This window comes from Geotrypetes seraphini, chromosome 9, assembly GCF_902459505.1.
Source record: "Geotrypetes seraphini chromosome 9, aGeoSer1.1, whole genome shotgun sequence".
In the NCBI taxonomy this organism is placed as follows: Eukaryota; Metazoa; Chordata; class Amphibia; order Gymnophiona; family Dermophiidae; genus Geotrypetes; species Geotrypetes seraphini.
Genome location: NC_047092.1, coordinates 26,480,146 through 26,497,962, shown reverse-complemented (window position 1 = coordinate 26,497,962; position 17,817 = coordinate 26,480,146). Strand labels below are relative to the sequence as shown.

General features: G+C 44.1%; 1 protein-coding gene across 3 annotated transcripts in view; it reads left to right on the top strand.

The window, feature by feature from the left end:
• Positions 1 to 17,817, top strand: part of SLC26A5 (solute carrier family 26 member 5) — a 79,247-nt gene that overhangs the window by 37,432 nt on the left and 23,998 nt on the right. For all 3 annotated transcript variants that reach the window (XM_033958531.1, XM_033958529.1, XM_033958530.1), the window contains 2 exons: positions 212 to 325; positions 1,949 to 2,026. In XM_033958531.1, coding sequence (XP_033814422.1) covers positions 212 to 325; positions 1,949 to 2,026 — 192 coding nt within the window. The remainder of the gene's footprint in view (positions 1 to 211; positions 326 to 1,948; positions 2,027 to 17,817) is intronic.

Sequence of the window (17,817 nt, the reverse complement as noted above, 5' to 3'; positions counted from 1 at the left end):
TGTATATTTAGATTTTTCCAATATTTGAATCCTCAGTTTCTAGATATCTTAATGGGCAGACAGGAAATGACATCAGAGCAAGGGGATCAAAAATCATTTGAACCTGACAGGCTAAATTGCCTATTTTTGTAAGAAAAGGGCAAATAGCGTTACTAGAACCAAAGCACAGCAAATAAATTACAGGGATGAAAAGCCTTTTTTGTATTAATAGGAACTTATTGCTCTCGGGATATGCAACTCTGCTGGCTCCTTCTTCCAGACATTTGTGATCACGTGTTCAATGTCACGCAGTCTTGTTCAGGAAAGCACTGGAGGAAAAACGCAGGTGAGTCCATCCTTGAATGGGTGTATAGAAAGAGATCTCAGGTAGAAGTGTGTTGGAGAGGAGAGTAGGTATAAAGGGAGCCCTCTGGTCAGGGCACACCAGAGGAGTATTGGGTATGGAAGTGGCCCTCTGGTTGGGGCATGCCAGAGGGATGATGAGTATGGAGGGGGTTATCGGTCGGGCAGTGGCGTAGCAAGGGTGAGAGGCACCCAGGGTGGGGGTGCCCTTCCCCGGCCCTCTTTGCCCCCCACCCCTACGTGCTCCTTCCCTGCCCCCTCCCACTGCCATGTGTGCGTGTGCCACTTCCCCCATCCTTCTGTAACGTTCGTGGTGTGAGCAGAAACCCCCAGCCTGCGTGGGCTCTCCATCTGATGTCACTTCTAGGCACAAATCCAGGAATTTGCATTGTAACTACTTCGCTGTTTGTCCAGCACCTCCTGTTGTAAACCGCCTCGAGCTATGGCGGTATAGAGTCAAATGTATTTTATTGAGCAAACAAAAAGCACCAACAGGAGAACAATCATAGTGCAGACAAGCTCAACATTTTCAAATTACAAAACCCAACCCCCCACAGATCTGCCCCCCCAAGCAATCCCCCCCACCCCCAAACCAACCCCCCCAAAAGTCCCATCCCCAAACCAACCCCCCCAAAAGTCCCCATCCCCCCGGGTCCTCCTTCCAGGTATAAGATTACCAATGAAAACACAAAAATAGACAGGCATGCCAAGTGCAACCAAATGGAATAGAGACAAAGATTCAACAGTTAAGCAAACGGCTGCGAGCCAGTGGAGTCATGGTTGTCCAAAATGGTTCCCAAGTGTGCTGAAAGATGCGGCCTGTGAGAGGAGAAAGGTCCGTCACATCCCTCCTTTCCCACATCAGGAGAGTAATCATCCTACAGCGCCAAAGGGAATAGTCCGGAGCATCGGCTTCAAGCCATTGCAACAAAATGCATTTCAGGGCAACGAGGACAGTCCACTTGAGGAAAGCTGCAACTCCCCTCGTACGAGGAAAATAGTGGGGAATAACTCCAAATAAGAGCAAAGGGGAGCGACGAATGGTCATTTTCCAAATGCTCTCCACAAAAACAAAAAGTTTGACCATTAGGCCAAGTCCAAAACATATGTGCTATGGCGGTATATAAAAAATAAAATTATTATTATCAGAAGAAGAGCCAAAGTAGGTGCAATGTTAGGTATGGGGTTGTTACTCGTACCACAAACGTCACAGAGGTACGGGGAAAGGGAAGCGGCGTGTGCGGCAGTTAGGGGGGGGAGGTCAGGTGCCCATGGCAGACCGCCCCCCTCCCCCTTCTACGTCACTGCACAGGGGCGATGAGTATGGAGGGAGAAATGATTTTATGTAGAACTAGAAAGATTTTCCAGGGAGGGGAGAGGAGAAATTGTTCTATATTTTTAACTTTATGAGGAATTCTAGTGTGCTTTTTATATGCGCATTTGCAATTAGGATTACAGAGTCCTGATTTGCACCTGTAGATAGTTAATTTCACACTTAATCATACCTGTGTTGACCAAAGGAATTGGAGGAAAATGATTTTGATCAGTAGGAAATGAATCTGCCTGCTTGGAAATGTAATGTTTCTTTGAAATGTTTTCTTTACAGATTGCAGGATTACTGTCATCATTTATGGTGCTGCTGGTTATTTTGGTCATTGGCTATCTTTTTGAGCCGTTACCACAGGTAGGTTTAGAGGTGCCCTGAGGTGAGGCTATTTTAAAGGAGATCAATCTGCTGCTTATGTTCTGTAGTTAAGGAAACCTAGGTTCCAGATGTCCTGGGCACAGGGGCTACAGGACGTATGACCAATGTGATGTACTCGGGTTCTAGGTCAGTGTTCTTCAACCACCGGTCCATGGACCAGTGCCGGTCCACAGAAATTTCCTGCCGGTCCACAGGGCCAGCACGTGCATCAGGCCCAAAACTGTGTTCTTCAACTGCCGGTCCACAGTGCGATCGATGCAGTGTTATCTTCAAGCCAGCTCCCTCTTCCTGATTCAGTGCACAAAGCCACGGGCAGTGGCTCCTATGGGCATCCTGCGCCTGAACCGGAAGCCTTCTCTCTGACATTGCAATGTCAGAGGGAAGGCTTCCAGATGAGGCACGGGACGTGCAAGGTGCAATTAGTACTATTATGGGGGCGAGGTCTGGGGTGGAGATTGGGTAGAGATGGGTGGGGTCTGGCCCATGACTTAGCCCAGAGTTCTTCAACCACAAGTCCACGGACTAATGCCGGGCCACAGAATAATTCTTTTATTTCTGCCGGTCCATAGGTGTAAAAAGGTTGAAAAACACTGGTCTAGGTAATAGGGAGTTCAAGTGAGATTTATGGAAACCCCCTAATTTCCCCCACCAAGCAGATTTTGTGATAAAAGTGTAGGGCCAAATATTCAGAAAATGCTGAGCCCCTAAGAGCTCCTTTTACAATGCTGCGGTAGCGTTTTCCCTCAGACAAATGCGCCAAAGCCCATTCAATTCCTGTGGGCTTCATTGCATTTGTCGGGGAGAATCGCTATCGCAGCTTTGTAAAAGAGGCCCAAAGTTAGGCTTATGCCCTATTTTCAACCTCATTTAGGCCCCTTTTTACAAATGCTTCAATGCCCGTTTAAATCCTGTTGGCATCGGAGCATTTACCGCAACAGCCCGTGCTACCAGCTTTTGTAAATAGGGGGTCAGAAGCATAAGTTTTCAGCTGAAAATTCATTTTTAATTTAGGGGCTTAAAAATGATAGGCTCCAACATTTCTTCCCTGCCCTAAACCTTCCCCTGTTACCACCCACTTTTTATACTCCTAAATTTAAGTGTTGAATGCAGTTTGAATAATAATGTATGGGGGGCGTGGCTTGGACACGCATGAGGAAGGTCGGGTAATAGGAGAGCTCCGTACAAAAAGACCTTGAAAGAGTTAATAAGTCGTAAGAAATTGAAGAATTTACAAAAATTAAACTTGTCTCATGATAAATAAAGAAGAAAAAAGGATGGCGTCAGGAAAGCAAAACAAAAATGACTTTGCGGTATCGGGAAGTAGCAAGAGAGCAAAACCTGAACAGGAGAGCGGGTCAAAGATGGCAGATGTAGAAGTAATGAAAGAACTGAAAGAAATTAAAGAAATGCTCTCAATTATTACTAAAAAAGTTACTGATTTAACGGAGGAAGTTTCAACTTTAAATAAGAAGATGGATTTGTTGGAAATAAAATCAAACAATTTAGAAGAAAGAATGTTGGTAGTAGAGGAAGAAGTATGCTATAGCCAAACGGATAGGAAAAAAATTGAAATACTCACTAAAGAATTGGAAGATTATTCGAATCGAGAAAGAAGAAGTAATGTCCGTCTGATTGGCTTGCCGGAAGGAGCAGAAAAAGGAAATCCGGTTGCCTTTATTGAAAATTTACTACCCAAGCTGCTTCCGTTACAAACAAAGTTTCCCATAGAGGTAGAAAGGGCACATAGAGTGCCGTTAAAAAGAGCAGTAAATCAACACGGACCAAGACCATTTATTTTTAAGTTATTGCGGCACCAGCAGGTCATGGAAGTATTGCAACTGGCAAAGAAAAACAAAGGATTGAAATATCAAGATGCTTATATTCATCTTGTACTGGATTTCGCAAAAAACACAGCTATAAAAAGGAAGAAGCTGCTGGATTTAAGACCAAAGTTAAGAGAGTTGGGAGCGAAGTTTGGATTAGTGTACCCTGCTAACATGAAAGTGACTATTGGAAATAAAACTTTAACTTTCGATGATGCAGAGAAACTGGAAAAATTTATTCAAAATCAAGATATGCCAATGGCTACTTAATTTTGCTTGATACATCTTTCGTTTCTATATTTAGATATGTTGAAATATGATTTTATTAGAAAAGGATAATTTGGTTTATAAAGGGAAGATAATTTGATTTCAAAAATAATGATATAGAATGTTTTTCATTCAGCTCAAATATTCTAATTTAACGATATTCTTGATTGGAATTTGAATGGAGTCGATGTTCTATGATGAAAGAATTAAGTTTATTAAGTGGATTTATACAGTATACTGAGTCAAGTGGTATAATAAAAGATGGATTATTCTATATAAATAGGGAAAAGATAGAAAGATCTTAATTATCTAGGGGAACGATTTTATGGAAATATCACTAAATTTCTGTAACCTTTAAATGAAATGGCGTTAGCTTTTAGAATGGCTATAATGGGAATGTGATGATTATGTGTTTAATAATTAAATACGGTGTTTTGTCGGGTGAAGGTTTTCTCCTGTGGGAAGTTTGCTATGGAGCTACATACTGATCATACTGATAGGATTGGTAATTTAAAAAAAAAAAAAAAAAAAAAAAAGAATTCCAGAAGGGAGGACGGAAAAAAGATCAAAACTCCTATTGAGTTCAAGAAACTCACATTCCCGAAAGCCAGTGCGAGAGGAAATACGTACAGTGGATATATCATAGTAACCGGAAATGCCAGTACTATTATAAAACTAATGGATGCATAACCAAATGACGTTGATACATCATATAATTCAAATATGAAGAAGACTTTTTATATTTACTATCCAAAAGAACAATGGATTATATCGGGAAAAGAAGAAAGAAGAGGAAACGGAAGATCAGAACAGAACACTACTTATAAGAACAAAGATTGATTGAAACATAATTGATGGTCCCTTTTTGTAAAGGGAATGTTCTCTCTTCTAGATATAAATAATATAAACGTAAAAGGATAGAGACATGTGTGGTTGGTGTGTGCTTCTGTGGTGGCTTCTTCCGTAGGGGAGGGCTCTTTACTCGTGAATTCATCGTACACATATCATTAAATTCCCATGTTACTTATAGTAATGTAATGTAATGTAATGTAATTTATTTCTTATATACCGCTACATCCGTTAGGTTCTAAGTATGATGATACTATATAAAATGAACAATAGGTTTTATTGGTTTAGCTGTTATTACAGGTAACAATATTTTATTGACAAGATAGTTAATATGAAATACAACAGAAAAGAAAAGTAATGTCTTCTCTTCTAAATTTATTCTATGCTTACAAAGACATAATTACAGAATAGGAATCTAATAATAACTTGAAAATATTAGAAGTAGGATTAATTGAGAATCCTAAGATTTCTTTTATAATTGCAAATAATTTGAGTTGTTGTATCATTATTATAATATAATATTACTTCTATCTGAATTTCATTTTAAATATTTAATGACTTAACTTATAGCTTATAATAGGAAAAGGTCTTCATGGAGTGTTTTATTATCGATCTAAGATGCGTGATACCAAGTATACACAATTTTTAATTAAAAGGGTGGGTGGGGAGGGGGGAGAGAGAAGGGAGGTGGGGAAAGGTAATATAAATTTTAGTGGTAAAGGATTAATAGTAAGAAAGGGAATTTATGTTAAAAATGTGCAGATGTCTGATCATAATTTTATTATAGAGATTCAAATCAAATTTTACTTAATATATTAGATGGCGATTAAAATTTTTTCTCTTAATGTCAATGGTCTAAATCACCCAGTTAAAAGGAAAAAAATGTTAGGTTTTCTTCATAAACAGAACGCGGATATTTACTTCATGCAAGAGACACATCTTACAGGGATTGAATCTAATAAACTAATTGGGGGATGGGTATCCAAATGTTTTTTTGCTCCTGCTTTAGGGAAAAAAGCGGGAGTAGCTATACTTATAAATAAGAAATGTATTGCTGATTTTAAGTTGATAAAATTTGATCCTTTAGGAAGATGGGTGCATATTAAAATGGTTCTGGGAAATACAACCCTGGATTTATTTAATTTATATGCTCCTAATTCGAATCAAATGGAGTTTTTCAAACAAATCCAACAGATATTACTACCACTGGCTGCTTCTAATTTAGTAGTAGCTGGAGATTTCAATGCTGTTATGGATCCTATTTTGGATAAGAAACCAAGTAAAATTATGAAGTCGTTAGGTTTAGATAATTTGATACAGTCTTGTGATTTAGTTGATATATGGCGTATTCTTCATTTTAATGATCAAGAATATTCTTTTTGTTCTCAGGTCCATAAATCCTTTTCAAGAATTGACTATATATTTGTTTCTAATAATATAGCACAAAGAGTGTTGAAAGCAATTATTGATCCTATTATTATTTCAGATCATGCTGGTGTGTGGATTGACCTACAGAATGATATACCAATATGCTCTAAACCAATTTGGAGATTTGATAATACTTTGCTTGCAGATATGAACTTTATAGAAGATTTTAAAGTAAAAATGAATGAATTTTTTCAAATTAATAATACAGATAATATAAATATTGAAATTTTATGGGATGCTTATAAAGCAACAATGAGAGGAAATATTATATCATACTCTGCATATATGAAAAAACAACTTAAAAAACAATATATAGAATTGGAACAAGAAATTAAACTATTAGAACAAAAATTAATTGTTAAATGGGAACATGATACATTGCAGAAATTATTAAAAACAAAAGTTAAATATAATGAGATTTCTTCTCAATTTGTAAGGAAAGATATGTTCTGTCGGCAGGTGCAGTATTATGGAAATTCAAATAAGGCTGGAAGATTATTAGCAAATTTTCTTAAAGCAAAAAAAAGAAAATCCAAGATTATTGCAATTAAAGATAAACGGGGCAATACACACACTAACATTAAGGATATTATAAAACAATTTCTTGATTTTTATAAGGATTTATATTCTTCTGATACTTATGAAAATAAAGAACAGGATGGATTAGAGTTTTTAAAATCATTTGTTGGACCAAATATACCGGATCATATAAAAAGAAGTTTAGAAGAACATATATCTTTAAAAGAAGTAGAATCAGCATTGAAAGCTCTTAGAGTTGGATCCGCTCCAGGTGGAGATGGCTATACTGTTGAATTCTATAAAACATTTCAAAATATTATATTACCATATTTATTAAATTTATATCAGTATCAGATAAATAATGGAAATATATCAGGTACTATGGCTGATTCTGTAATTATTGTCTTACCAAAACCAAACAGGGATCCGACATTGGTTTCAAATTACAGGCCCATCTCTTTGTTGAATGTAGATGGTAAATTGCTTGCTAAAGTATTAGCATTAAGATTGGCAAAAGCTCTTCCTTTTATTATTGATGTACACCAAACAGGATTTGTTGCTAAAAGACACTCTTCACATAACACCAGATTGGCATTTCATTCTTTAAATTTAGCAAAAAATATGAATGACCCAGCTTTTCTAATATCGTTAGATGCAGAGAAAGCATTTGATAGAGTGGAATGGAATTTTATGTATCAAGCTTTAGAGTGGTTTGGTATAGGACCCGGTTTTATTAAAATGATTCAAACACTGTATAGCTCTCCTGGAGCAAGATTAAATATAAATAATAACTTATCAGATAGATTTAACTTGCTAAGGGGGGTTAGACAAGGATGTCCTTTATCTCCCTTACTTTTCGACATTGTTCTTGAACCCTTATTAATTGCAATCAATCAGACTAAGGGAATAAAAGGAATCACATTTTCTAATTGGGAATGTAAACTATCTGCATATGCAGATGATACTCTATTGTATTTAAGAGAACCGGGGGATACCATTCCATGTTTACTTAATTTACTAGAGAAGTTTGGAAAATTTTCTGGGTATAAAATCAATTGGGGAAAATCTGAAGTTCTTCCAATTAATGTCCATTGTACCAAAGGATTATTTGACTCATATTCATTTAAATGGAAAGAGGAAGGTTTAAAATACTTAGGTATTCTTATAAAAAATACAATTGATGACACAGTAAAAGAGAATGAAAAACTTTTATTGAAAAAAATAACAGAAATGTGCGAGCAATGGAATCCTTTACATCTTTCTGGGGGGGGAAGAGTCCAAACAATTAAAATGATGATATTGCCTGTGGTTTGTTATCAAATGAGTATGATTCCAATATTTTTTCAGGGGTCATCTTATAAAAAATTGAATAGTATTCTTACAAAATTTGTTTGGTTTGGGAAAAGACCCAGAATTGCTTTAACATCATTACAAAAAACAATTAAGGAGGGAGGGGTAAATTTTCCAAATTTTTATAGGTATCATCAAGCCTATATTTTAAGACAGGGTATGTATTGGATCCTCCCAGATCTCATGGAGAATGTACCTGACTGGTTATACTTAGAATGGCGGCTCCTGTTCCCATTACATCTAGAACATCTAATTAGTATAACAATGCCTAGGAGATATAAGAACATAAGCAGTGCCTCCGCCGGGTCAGACCATAGGTCCATCCTGCCCGGCAGTCCGCTCCCGCGGCGGCCCAAACAGGTCACGACCTGTCTGAATCACCAGAAGGGGCTCCCCTGCCTCCTTGGCTTCCCATTGAAGTCCCATCTTCCCATCGAAGTCCTAACCCTCCGGTCTTGCGCATGCACGACCTGGTTGGGTTTCTATACTTATTAGCTTTCTATACTTGTGTTACATCCCAGCTCCTCCCTCAGTATCCCACGATCCCTTTATCCCTCAGGAATTCATCCAATCCCTGTTTGAATCCCTGTACCGTACTCTGCCTGATCACTTCCTCCGGTAGCACATTCCAAGTGTCCACGACCCTTTGCGTGAAAAAAAACTTCCTTGCATTTGTTTTGAACCTATCTCCCTTCAGTTTCTCCGAATGCCCCCTTGTACCTGTTGTCCCCTTCAGCCTGAAGAATCTGTCCCTATCCACCCTCTCTATGCCCCTCATGATCTTGAAGGTCTCTATCATATCTCCCCTGAGCCTCCTTTTTTCCAGAGAGAAGAGTCCCAGCCTATCCAACCTCTCAGCGTATGGGCAGTGTTCCAGCCCTCTTACCAGTTTCGTTGCTCTCCTTTGGACTCTCTCAAGTACCGCCATGTCCTTCTTGAGGTACGGCGACCAATATTGAACGCAGTATTCCAGATGCGGACGCACCATCGCTCGATACAATGGCATGATGACTTCCCGCGTCCTGGTTGTTATGCCCTTCTTTATGATGCCCAGCATCCTGTTGGCTTTTTTCGAGGCTGCTGCGCACTGTGCAGATGGCTTCAGTGATTCATCCACCATCACACCCAAGTCTCTCTCAAGACTGCTGTCTCCCAACAATGCCCCCCCCAATTTGTAGTTGAACAATGGGTTCTTTTTCCCTATATGCATGACCTTGCATTTTTCCACGTTAAAGCACATTTGCCATTTGTTTGCCCAGTCTTCCAGTTTGTCCAGGTCCCTTTGTAGGTCCTCACACTCCTCCCTGGACCTAACTCTGCCGCACAGTTTAGTATCGTCTGCAAATTTTATAACCTCGCACTTTGCATCCTTTTCCAGGTCATTGATAAATATGTTGAAGAGTAACGGCCCCAGCACCGATCCCTGTGGCACACCGCTTGTAACTCCCCGCCAGTCAGAATATTGTCCCTTTACTCCGACCCTCTGCAGTCTACCCGACAACCAGTGCTCGATCCATCTGTGCACATCCCCTCCCACCCCGTGATTCCACAGCTTCCTAAGCAGCCTTTCATGTGGCACCTTGTCGAAAGCCTTTTGAAAATCGAGGTAAATGATGTCTATAGGTTCCCCATTGTCCACCCGACTGCTTATTCCCTCAAAGAAGTACAGAAGGTTCGTTAAGCATGACCTTCCCTTACAGAATCCATGCTGGCTTGTTCTCAGTAGGCCATTTCCCTCGATGTGCTCGCAAATACTGTCCTTGATCATAGCTTCCACCATCTTCCCTATAATTGAAGTCAGGCTCACCGGCCTGTAGTTCCCGGGGTCACCCCTCGATCCCTTCTTGAAGATAGGTGTGACATTCGCCAATTTCCAGTCCTCTGGTACCTCTCCAGTTTTCAAGGATAGGTTGAAAACATGCTGGATTGTGCCCGCTATTTCTTGTCTTAGTTCCTTTAGAACCCTTGGGTGGATCCCGTCTGGGCCCGGCGATTTGCCGCACTTTAACCTGTCTATCTGTTTGAGGACATCCTCCTTACTTACCTCTATGTGTTCCAATTTTTCAGCCTGTTCTCCACTCATGAGCTCCTCTGAGTCCGGTATATTAGATGTGTCTTCTCTCGTGAAAACCGACGAGAAGAACGTGTTCAACCTCTCAGCTACTTCTTTATCCTCCTTAATCACTCCCTTCCTATCCCCATCGTCCAACGGCCCCACCTCTTCTCTCGCTGGTCGCTTCCCCTTTACGTAACTGAAGAATGCCTTGAAGTTTTTCGTCTCCCTGGCCAGCCCCTCTTCGTATTTCCCTTTTGCTTTTCTAACCTCTCGGTGGCATTCCTTTTGGCATTTCTTGTGCGCCTGGAGATTTTCCTCCGTTGGGTCCTTTTTCCATCTCCGGAAGGATACTTTTTTGTCATTTATTGCCCTCTTTACTTCTGTTGAGATCCAAACCGGGTCCTTTGACCGATAGTTCTTGCCGCCTTTCCTGAAACTGGGGACGTACATTCTTTGTGCTTCCTGCAGGGTGTCCCTGAATAGGGTCCAGGCGCTTCCTACAGTCTCCATCCTAAGGATGTTTCTGAGCTTCCTCCCCACCATTTCCCTCATAGCAACATAGTTCCCTTTCCTGAAGTTGAGCGCGGTTGTTGCGGTCCTCCTTACTGTGGGTGTCCCCCTTTCTAATGTGAATCTGATCGCGTTGTGGTCACTGTTGCCTAGTGGTTCTCCCACTTCTACCGCTCTTGCAGGCCCCCCTAATCCGTTTAGGATGAGGTCAAGAGTAGCACTCCCTCGTGTTGGTTCTCTGACTAGTTGCTCCATGAAGCAGTCCCTCACAGCTTCTACAAATCCTGATTCCCTAGTGCAGTTGGAGTGACCCATACTCCAGTCAATCCCCGGGTAGTTGAAGTCCCCCATCACTGTTACACTTCCAGTCCTGCATTCTTGTCTCAGTTCAGCTTCCAAGTCGTGTCCGACTCCTTCCGGCGTACCAGGTGGGCGATAGTACAGCCCCAGTTTTATGCCTGCACCCTTGTTTCCCAGCAATTTGACCCATAGCGATTCCAGCCCCTCTGCCTTCTTTGCCATATCCATCCCGACCGAGTAGATAGAGTCCTTTATATATAGTGCTATGCCTCCCCCCTTCTTGTGGGTCCTGTCCCTCCTGTAGAGCTTGTACCCCGGCAGCGCCACCTCCCATTGATTCTCCTCTGTCCACCATGTTTCTGTAATTCCAATTATATCCAGGTCTTCCCCCTTGGCCACGACCTCTAGTTCACCCATCTTGGCCATGAGGCTTCTTGCATTTGCGTACAAGCACCGCAGGTCCCGTCGTTTTTCTTCCACCTCTGTATTTACCTGGGCCGCCTCCCCTTGAACTTCGGGCAGTTTTCCTGTTCCCTGTGCTTCTGCTTTGCCCTTAGCCCTTACCCTCGTAGCTTTCGGTTTCCCCACATTCCCGCCACCCCACTTCCCCGCTTTTCCTCTGGGTTTTCTAGCCCTACCGGCCCCCTCCTGGGCTATCATCCCTTGAGCCTCCGTTTGATCCACCTCGCCTTGTGGCACCCCTATATTGCCCTCAGCTTTCGCTCTCGTGCCACCCAGTCCCCTTGTGTCTCCATGCCCCTTAGTCTCCTCCCAGCAAGCTCCCTTTACCTGATGTTTCCCTCGCTGTCTGATCATAAGATCCATCGGTCTCTCTATTTCCTCCTTGCAGTCAGCCCGTTCAGCATCTGTTCTGGATACTGTTGTCCGAAGCGTCAACATCAGATCAGCTGTCGGCTTTCCCCCTCTCCTCAGTTTAAAGCCCTCTCGATCTCCTTCCTCACATTGGCTGCCAGTAGTCTAGTTCCCGCTGTGCTCAGGTGCAGACCGTCCCGCCGGTAGAGCTTACTCTTTCCCCAGAAGGACGTCCAGTTCCTCACAAAGTGGAAGCCCTCCTCCTGGCACCATCTCCTCAACCATGCATTCACAGCCTGGAGGTCTGCCTGTCTCTTTGCATCTGCTCTCGGTACAGGCAGGATCTCTGAGAATGCTATCCTCCGGGTACTCCTCTTCAGCTTTCGTCCCAGGACCCTGAACTGGTCAGTCAGTGTGGCCATGCTGAAGTTCCTCCGGCTCACATCGTTCGTTCCGACGTGGATTATCACCGCAGTCTCCTCTGTCTCTGCTCCGTCCAGGATCCTCTCGATCCTATCAGTGACGTCTCGTGTCTTGGCCCCTGGGAGACAAGTCACCAGCCGGTCCTCCCTTCCTCCAGCTACGTGACTGTCAACCTCTCTCAAGATCGAGTCTCCCACCACAATAGCAGACTTCCCTTTCCTCAGCAACCTCCTCTGTCTCAGGTCCGTGTCCTCGGTGTAGATACATGGAAAACACTAAGATTTATTAGTAATATATCACCAGATCCATTGGCTAAGTCATTAAATCAATCCATTTGGGTAAATTCCAGGATCAAAATTGGTGGATTCAAAATAGTATGGAAGCAATGGATAATTGCAGGTATACGGTCTTTGAATGATGTTATAGTAAATGGATCAATGCTTAGTTTTTCACAATTGCAACAGAAATTTGGATTGAACAAGACACAATATTTTAAATGGATGCAATTGAAGCAGGCTATTCAGGAAGGGTTCCCTGAATGGAAAAATCTTAACACTCAGTATAGTTTGCAGATCCTTTGCTTTCAGGCAGATTTTTTAGGACACCAAGCCGCAAAATGGTATAAGTTTGTTATATGGATTTTTAAACAAAAAAAAGAGGACAGGACTTAGGGACATTTGGAGTATTGAGATAGGACAGACAATTTCTGCATCTCAATGGCAAAAATTTTGGTCCTGGAGGATACATACTACAAGGTCAGCATCTATGAGTTAAACATGGATGTTTTTGTTACACAGAGTTTTATGGACCCCTACACGGTTACAAAAAGTAGATAGTACTAGATCTAATAGATGCTGGCATTGTAAGATAGAAGTGGGGACATTAGATCATTTAATATTCTTTTGTCCCTGTATAAATGCTTTCTGGAAAATAATTTGGCCCCAAATTAATAATTTGTTAGAGAATCATGTTGGACTCTCATACGATACAATATTATTTGGAACAGCAATGAGAACTCAAAGTCCAATTTCTGCAAACAATAATAAACTTTTATTAATATTGACAGGGGTCGCCATACAGCAAATTACTCAAAACTGGAAAGATCACACTAAGTTAAATTTCACTTTTTGGTGGAATTCAATTTGTCATATACCGTATTTTCGCGGATATAACGCGCACCCGTGTAAAACGCGCACACGGGTATAGCGCGCAGAAATCACGATGATATGCACAAAAACTTTTGTATACCGCGCTCACGGGTATACCGCGCATGATGCCCGACGCTCCTTTCGCCCGCCCTGACTTTCCGTGCGCTGTCCCGACTCTCCGTTCACCCCCCCTGACTTCCGTGCACTGCCCTGACTTTCCGTGCGCTGTCCCGACTCTCCGTTCACCCCCCCTGACTTCCGTGCACTGCCCTGACTTTCCGTGCTGTCCCGACTCTCCGTTCACCCCCCCTGACTTTCCGTGCACTGTCCCCCCTTGAAGTCCTGCCCCCCCTTGAAGGTCTGTCCCCATCCTGAAAGCCTGATGCCCCCCCCCCCCGACGTCCGATACATCCCCCCCCCCCCCGGCAGGACCACTCGCACCCTCACCCCGAAGGACCGCCGACTCCCCAACAATATCGGGCCAGGAGGGAGCCCAAACCCTCCTGGCCACGGCGACCCCCTAACCCCACCCCGCCCTACATTACGGGCAGGAGGGATCCCAGGCCCTCCTGCCCTCGACGCAACCCCCCTCCCCCCAACGACCGCCCCCCCCCAAGAACCTCCGCCCGTCCCCCAGCCGACCCGCGACCCCCCTAGCCGACCCCCACGACACCCCCACCCGCCTTCCCCGTACCTTTGTGTAGTTGGGCCAGAAGGGAGCCCAAACCCTCCTGGCCACGGCGACCCCCTAACCCCACCCCGCACTACATTACGGGCAGGAGGGATCCCAGGCCCTCCTGCCCTCGACGCAAACCCCCTCCCCCCAACGACCGCCCCCCCAAGAACCTCCGACCGCCCCCCCAGCCGACCCGCAACCCCCCTGGCCGACCCCCACGACCCCCCCACCCCCCTTCCCCGTACCTTTGGTAGTTGGCCGGACAGACGGGAGCCAAACCCGCCTGTCCGGCAGGCAGCCAACGAAGGAATGAGGCCGGATTGGCCCATCCGTCCTAAAGCTCCGCCTACTGGTGGGGCCTAAGGCGCGTGGGCCAATCAGAATAGGCCCTGGAGCCTTAGGTCCCACCTGGGGGCGCGGCCTGAGACACATGGTCGGGTTGGGCCCATGTGCCTCAGGCCGCGCCCCCAGGTGGGACCTAAGGCTCCAGGGCCTATTCTGATTGGCCCACGCGCCTTAGGCCCCACCAGTAGGCGGAGCTTTAGGACGGATGGGCCAATCCGGCCTCATTCCTTCGTTGGCTGCCTGCCGGACAGGCGGGTTTGGCTCCCGTCTGTCCGGCCAACTACTAAAGGTACGGGGAAGGGGGGTGGGGGAGTCGTGGGGGTCGGCCAGGGGGGTCGCGGGTCGGATGGGGGGGCGGTCGGAGGTTCTTGGGGGGGGCGGTCGTTGGGGGGGGAGGGGGGTTTGCGTCGAGGGCAGGAGGGCCTGGGATCCCTCCTGCCCGTAATGTAGTGCGGGGTGGGGTTAGGGGGTCGCCATGGCCAGGAGGGTTTGGGCTCCCTTCTGGCCCGATATTGTCGGGAAGTCGGCGGTCCTTCGGGGTGGGGGTGCGAGTGGTCCTGCCGGGGGGGGGATGTATCGGACGTCGGGGAGTCGGCCGGGCAAGAGGGCTTGGGCTCCCTCTTGCTCCGATCGTGGATGCGGGTGCGGGTGGGAGCGCGTGCGAGCGGTCGTTCGGGGTGGGGGTGCGAGCGGTCCTGCTGGGGGGGTGAATCGGGGGTCGGGCGGGGTGGGAACTATGTTTAAAAACTTTTGTATACCGCGCTCAGGCATATAACGCGCGAGGGGTATGCGCGGTAGGTAAAAACGCGTATAACGCGCGCGTTATATCCGCGAAAATACGGTATACAAAATGGAAAAAGTGATGGCGTTACAACAAGGGTATATTCATAAGTTTAATAAAATCTGGGGACCATTGGCTAATTTCTCTAATGATCAGATATCATAGCACATGGATAGAACATATAGGGGGGGTGGGGAGGGTAATTCATTGTAAGGGTAATTTGATATACAATTCTGTTAAAAGGGGTTTCTTTACTTTACAATATAAGAGTAATTGTTTGATATTTCAAGTGTTCGTTTAAAATTGTATGTATTACATATTTTTCACTTGATGTAAGATTTTAAAAAAAGAATAAAGAATTTATAAAAAAAAAAGAATAATAATGTATGCACTCTGTCCTAGTCCATTTTCAAAGAGGTCACTTTTATAACTCTCAAAGATAGGAGCATAAATGCCTGAAATATAGGACCCAAGCATTTTATTGAACATAGAAGATCTGTGAATTTAGGGAGCCGTTTGTTTTATTTATTACACTTTATGTATGACGCAGATGAAGTTTTATTGCTTTTTAATGTAAGTTTTGTTTTTAAAGTTATTGTGAATGTTCTAATTGTAATCCACCTAGGTTTTAGACGGAGAATAAATATTTGAATTAAATAGTAAATACCCCATGTAGGAGATAGATGGGGAGGGCAGGACAGTTGTTACTTAGCGATCTTTTTTACCAAGCTGGCCTAAAATTGTGGAATGCGTTGAATGGACCATTAAGATTAAGTTCTAACTTTGGGTCATTCAAAAAACTATTGAAAACCCGCTTGTTTGTAAAAAGCCTTCTATGAATAAGGAATTTCTGCTTTAATGTACTTCTCCTAGGATCTTTTTATTTGCTGAATTTATTTTTGACTAAGTTTTGAATTCTAATGTTTTTAGTTGAATTTTTATTCTTTGTAGGTCTCATTTTATATGTGTTCATTTGTAATCCGCCTAGTTGATAGGCAGAATAGAAATTTTTTAAATAAATAATAAGCTACCCTAAGCACTGACATGTGCTTACTACAGCTTAAAATGGCTGAGATATCCCGCAGTACGTGCATGTGCTACCAGTGTGCTAAAAAATAAAATATTTTTTGTCCCGAGGGGTGGGTTCGAAGAACGGAGAGTGGGTGGATCTACACTAATCAGCGCTGGATTAGCGTATACCCTTATTACCTACCAAATAGGTAGCAGTAAGGGTTCAGACGCTAATTTTTGTTAATGGCAACATTAGCACGTGACCATTAAATTGTAAACTGGGAAATTGGCAGTTTTCCAGTCATGGCAATACGTGGCCTTAATGTGCCAAAAATACCCGCATAAAGGTGCAGCAAGGCCACTTTTTGCCGCAGCTTAATAAAAGGACTCCCTTCAGTGCCTCCTGTAAACATATCTTTGATAGGAAGCTTGAGTAATTGGAGAATATAAGGTGTCGAATTTGATCACTCTTACTAGTTTAATAAGTGCAGTGGTATCTTGGTTTACGAGCATAATTCGTTCCAGAAGCATGCTCTTAAACCAAAACACTCGTATATGAAAGCAACTTTTCCTATAAGAGTTAGTGTAAACTTGAAAAATTCGTTCCACATCCCCAAAAACTTAATTACCATTAGGGACGCCTCCACCACTGCCTCTGCCACAGACCCATCCACGCGACTCCTCCAATTCTCCTCTTCTGCTGCTGTTCGCTGCCTCTCACTGCGGGTGGTGCTGGCTAAGCAAACGCCGCCGCCACAGTGCCCAAATGGACATTGTTGGCTCTGCCGCTCCTGGATGCTGCCCCCCCCCCCACGGATGCCACTACCCCCTCTGCTGGGACTCTCAGGTGCTGGCTCACTCCTGCCGGATGCACCCCGACTCCCATGCTCTACCCGAGGCCACCGGTGCTGCTATCACCTCTTCCCCCCCCCCCCCGACTGGCCCTGTCCTTACCCCTGCACCGCTGGGGATAGGAAGTGCCTGCCGCCGGTCTGCTGCTGAGCCTTGAGCATCTGCGCATGCTCAGGCCTTCGGGATCTCACCCTCTCCAAGATTCTCACGAGATCTCGAGTCTCATGAGAATCTCGGTGAGGATGAGATCCAGAAGGCCTTGAGCATGCGCAGATGCTCAAGGCTCAGCAGCAGACTGGCGACAGGCCCTTTCTAACTCCGGTGGCACACAGGTAAGGACAGGGCCGGTCGGCAGATGGGGAGGAGACGATCGTGAAGGGAGGGAGCAGCGCCGGTGGCCTCGAGGGGAGCAATACTGTTGGTTCCCACGGTCGGGTCGGGTGGGGGTTCGCAAATCAAGTCCAATGCTCGGTTTACAAGTCAAAAGTTTGCTGAGTGTTTTACTCGTCTTGCAAAACACTCGCAAACCAGGTTACTCGTAAACCGAGGTTTGACTGTATTCTGAAATATTTCAAGGCTAATTTATATAGTTCCCATAATTGCATTGTGAACAGTTTAC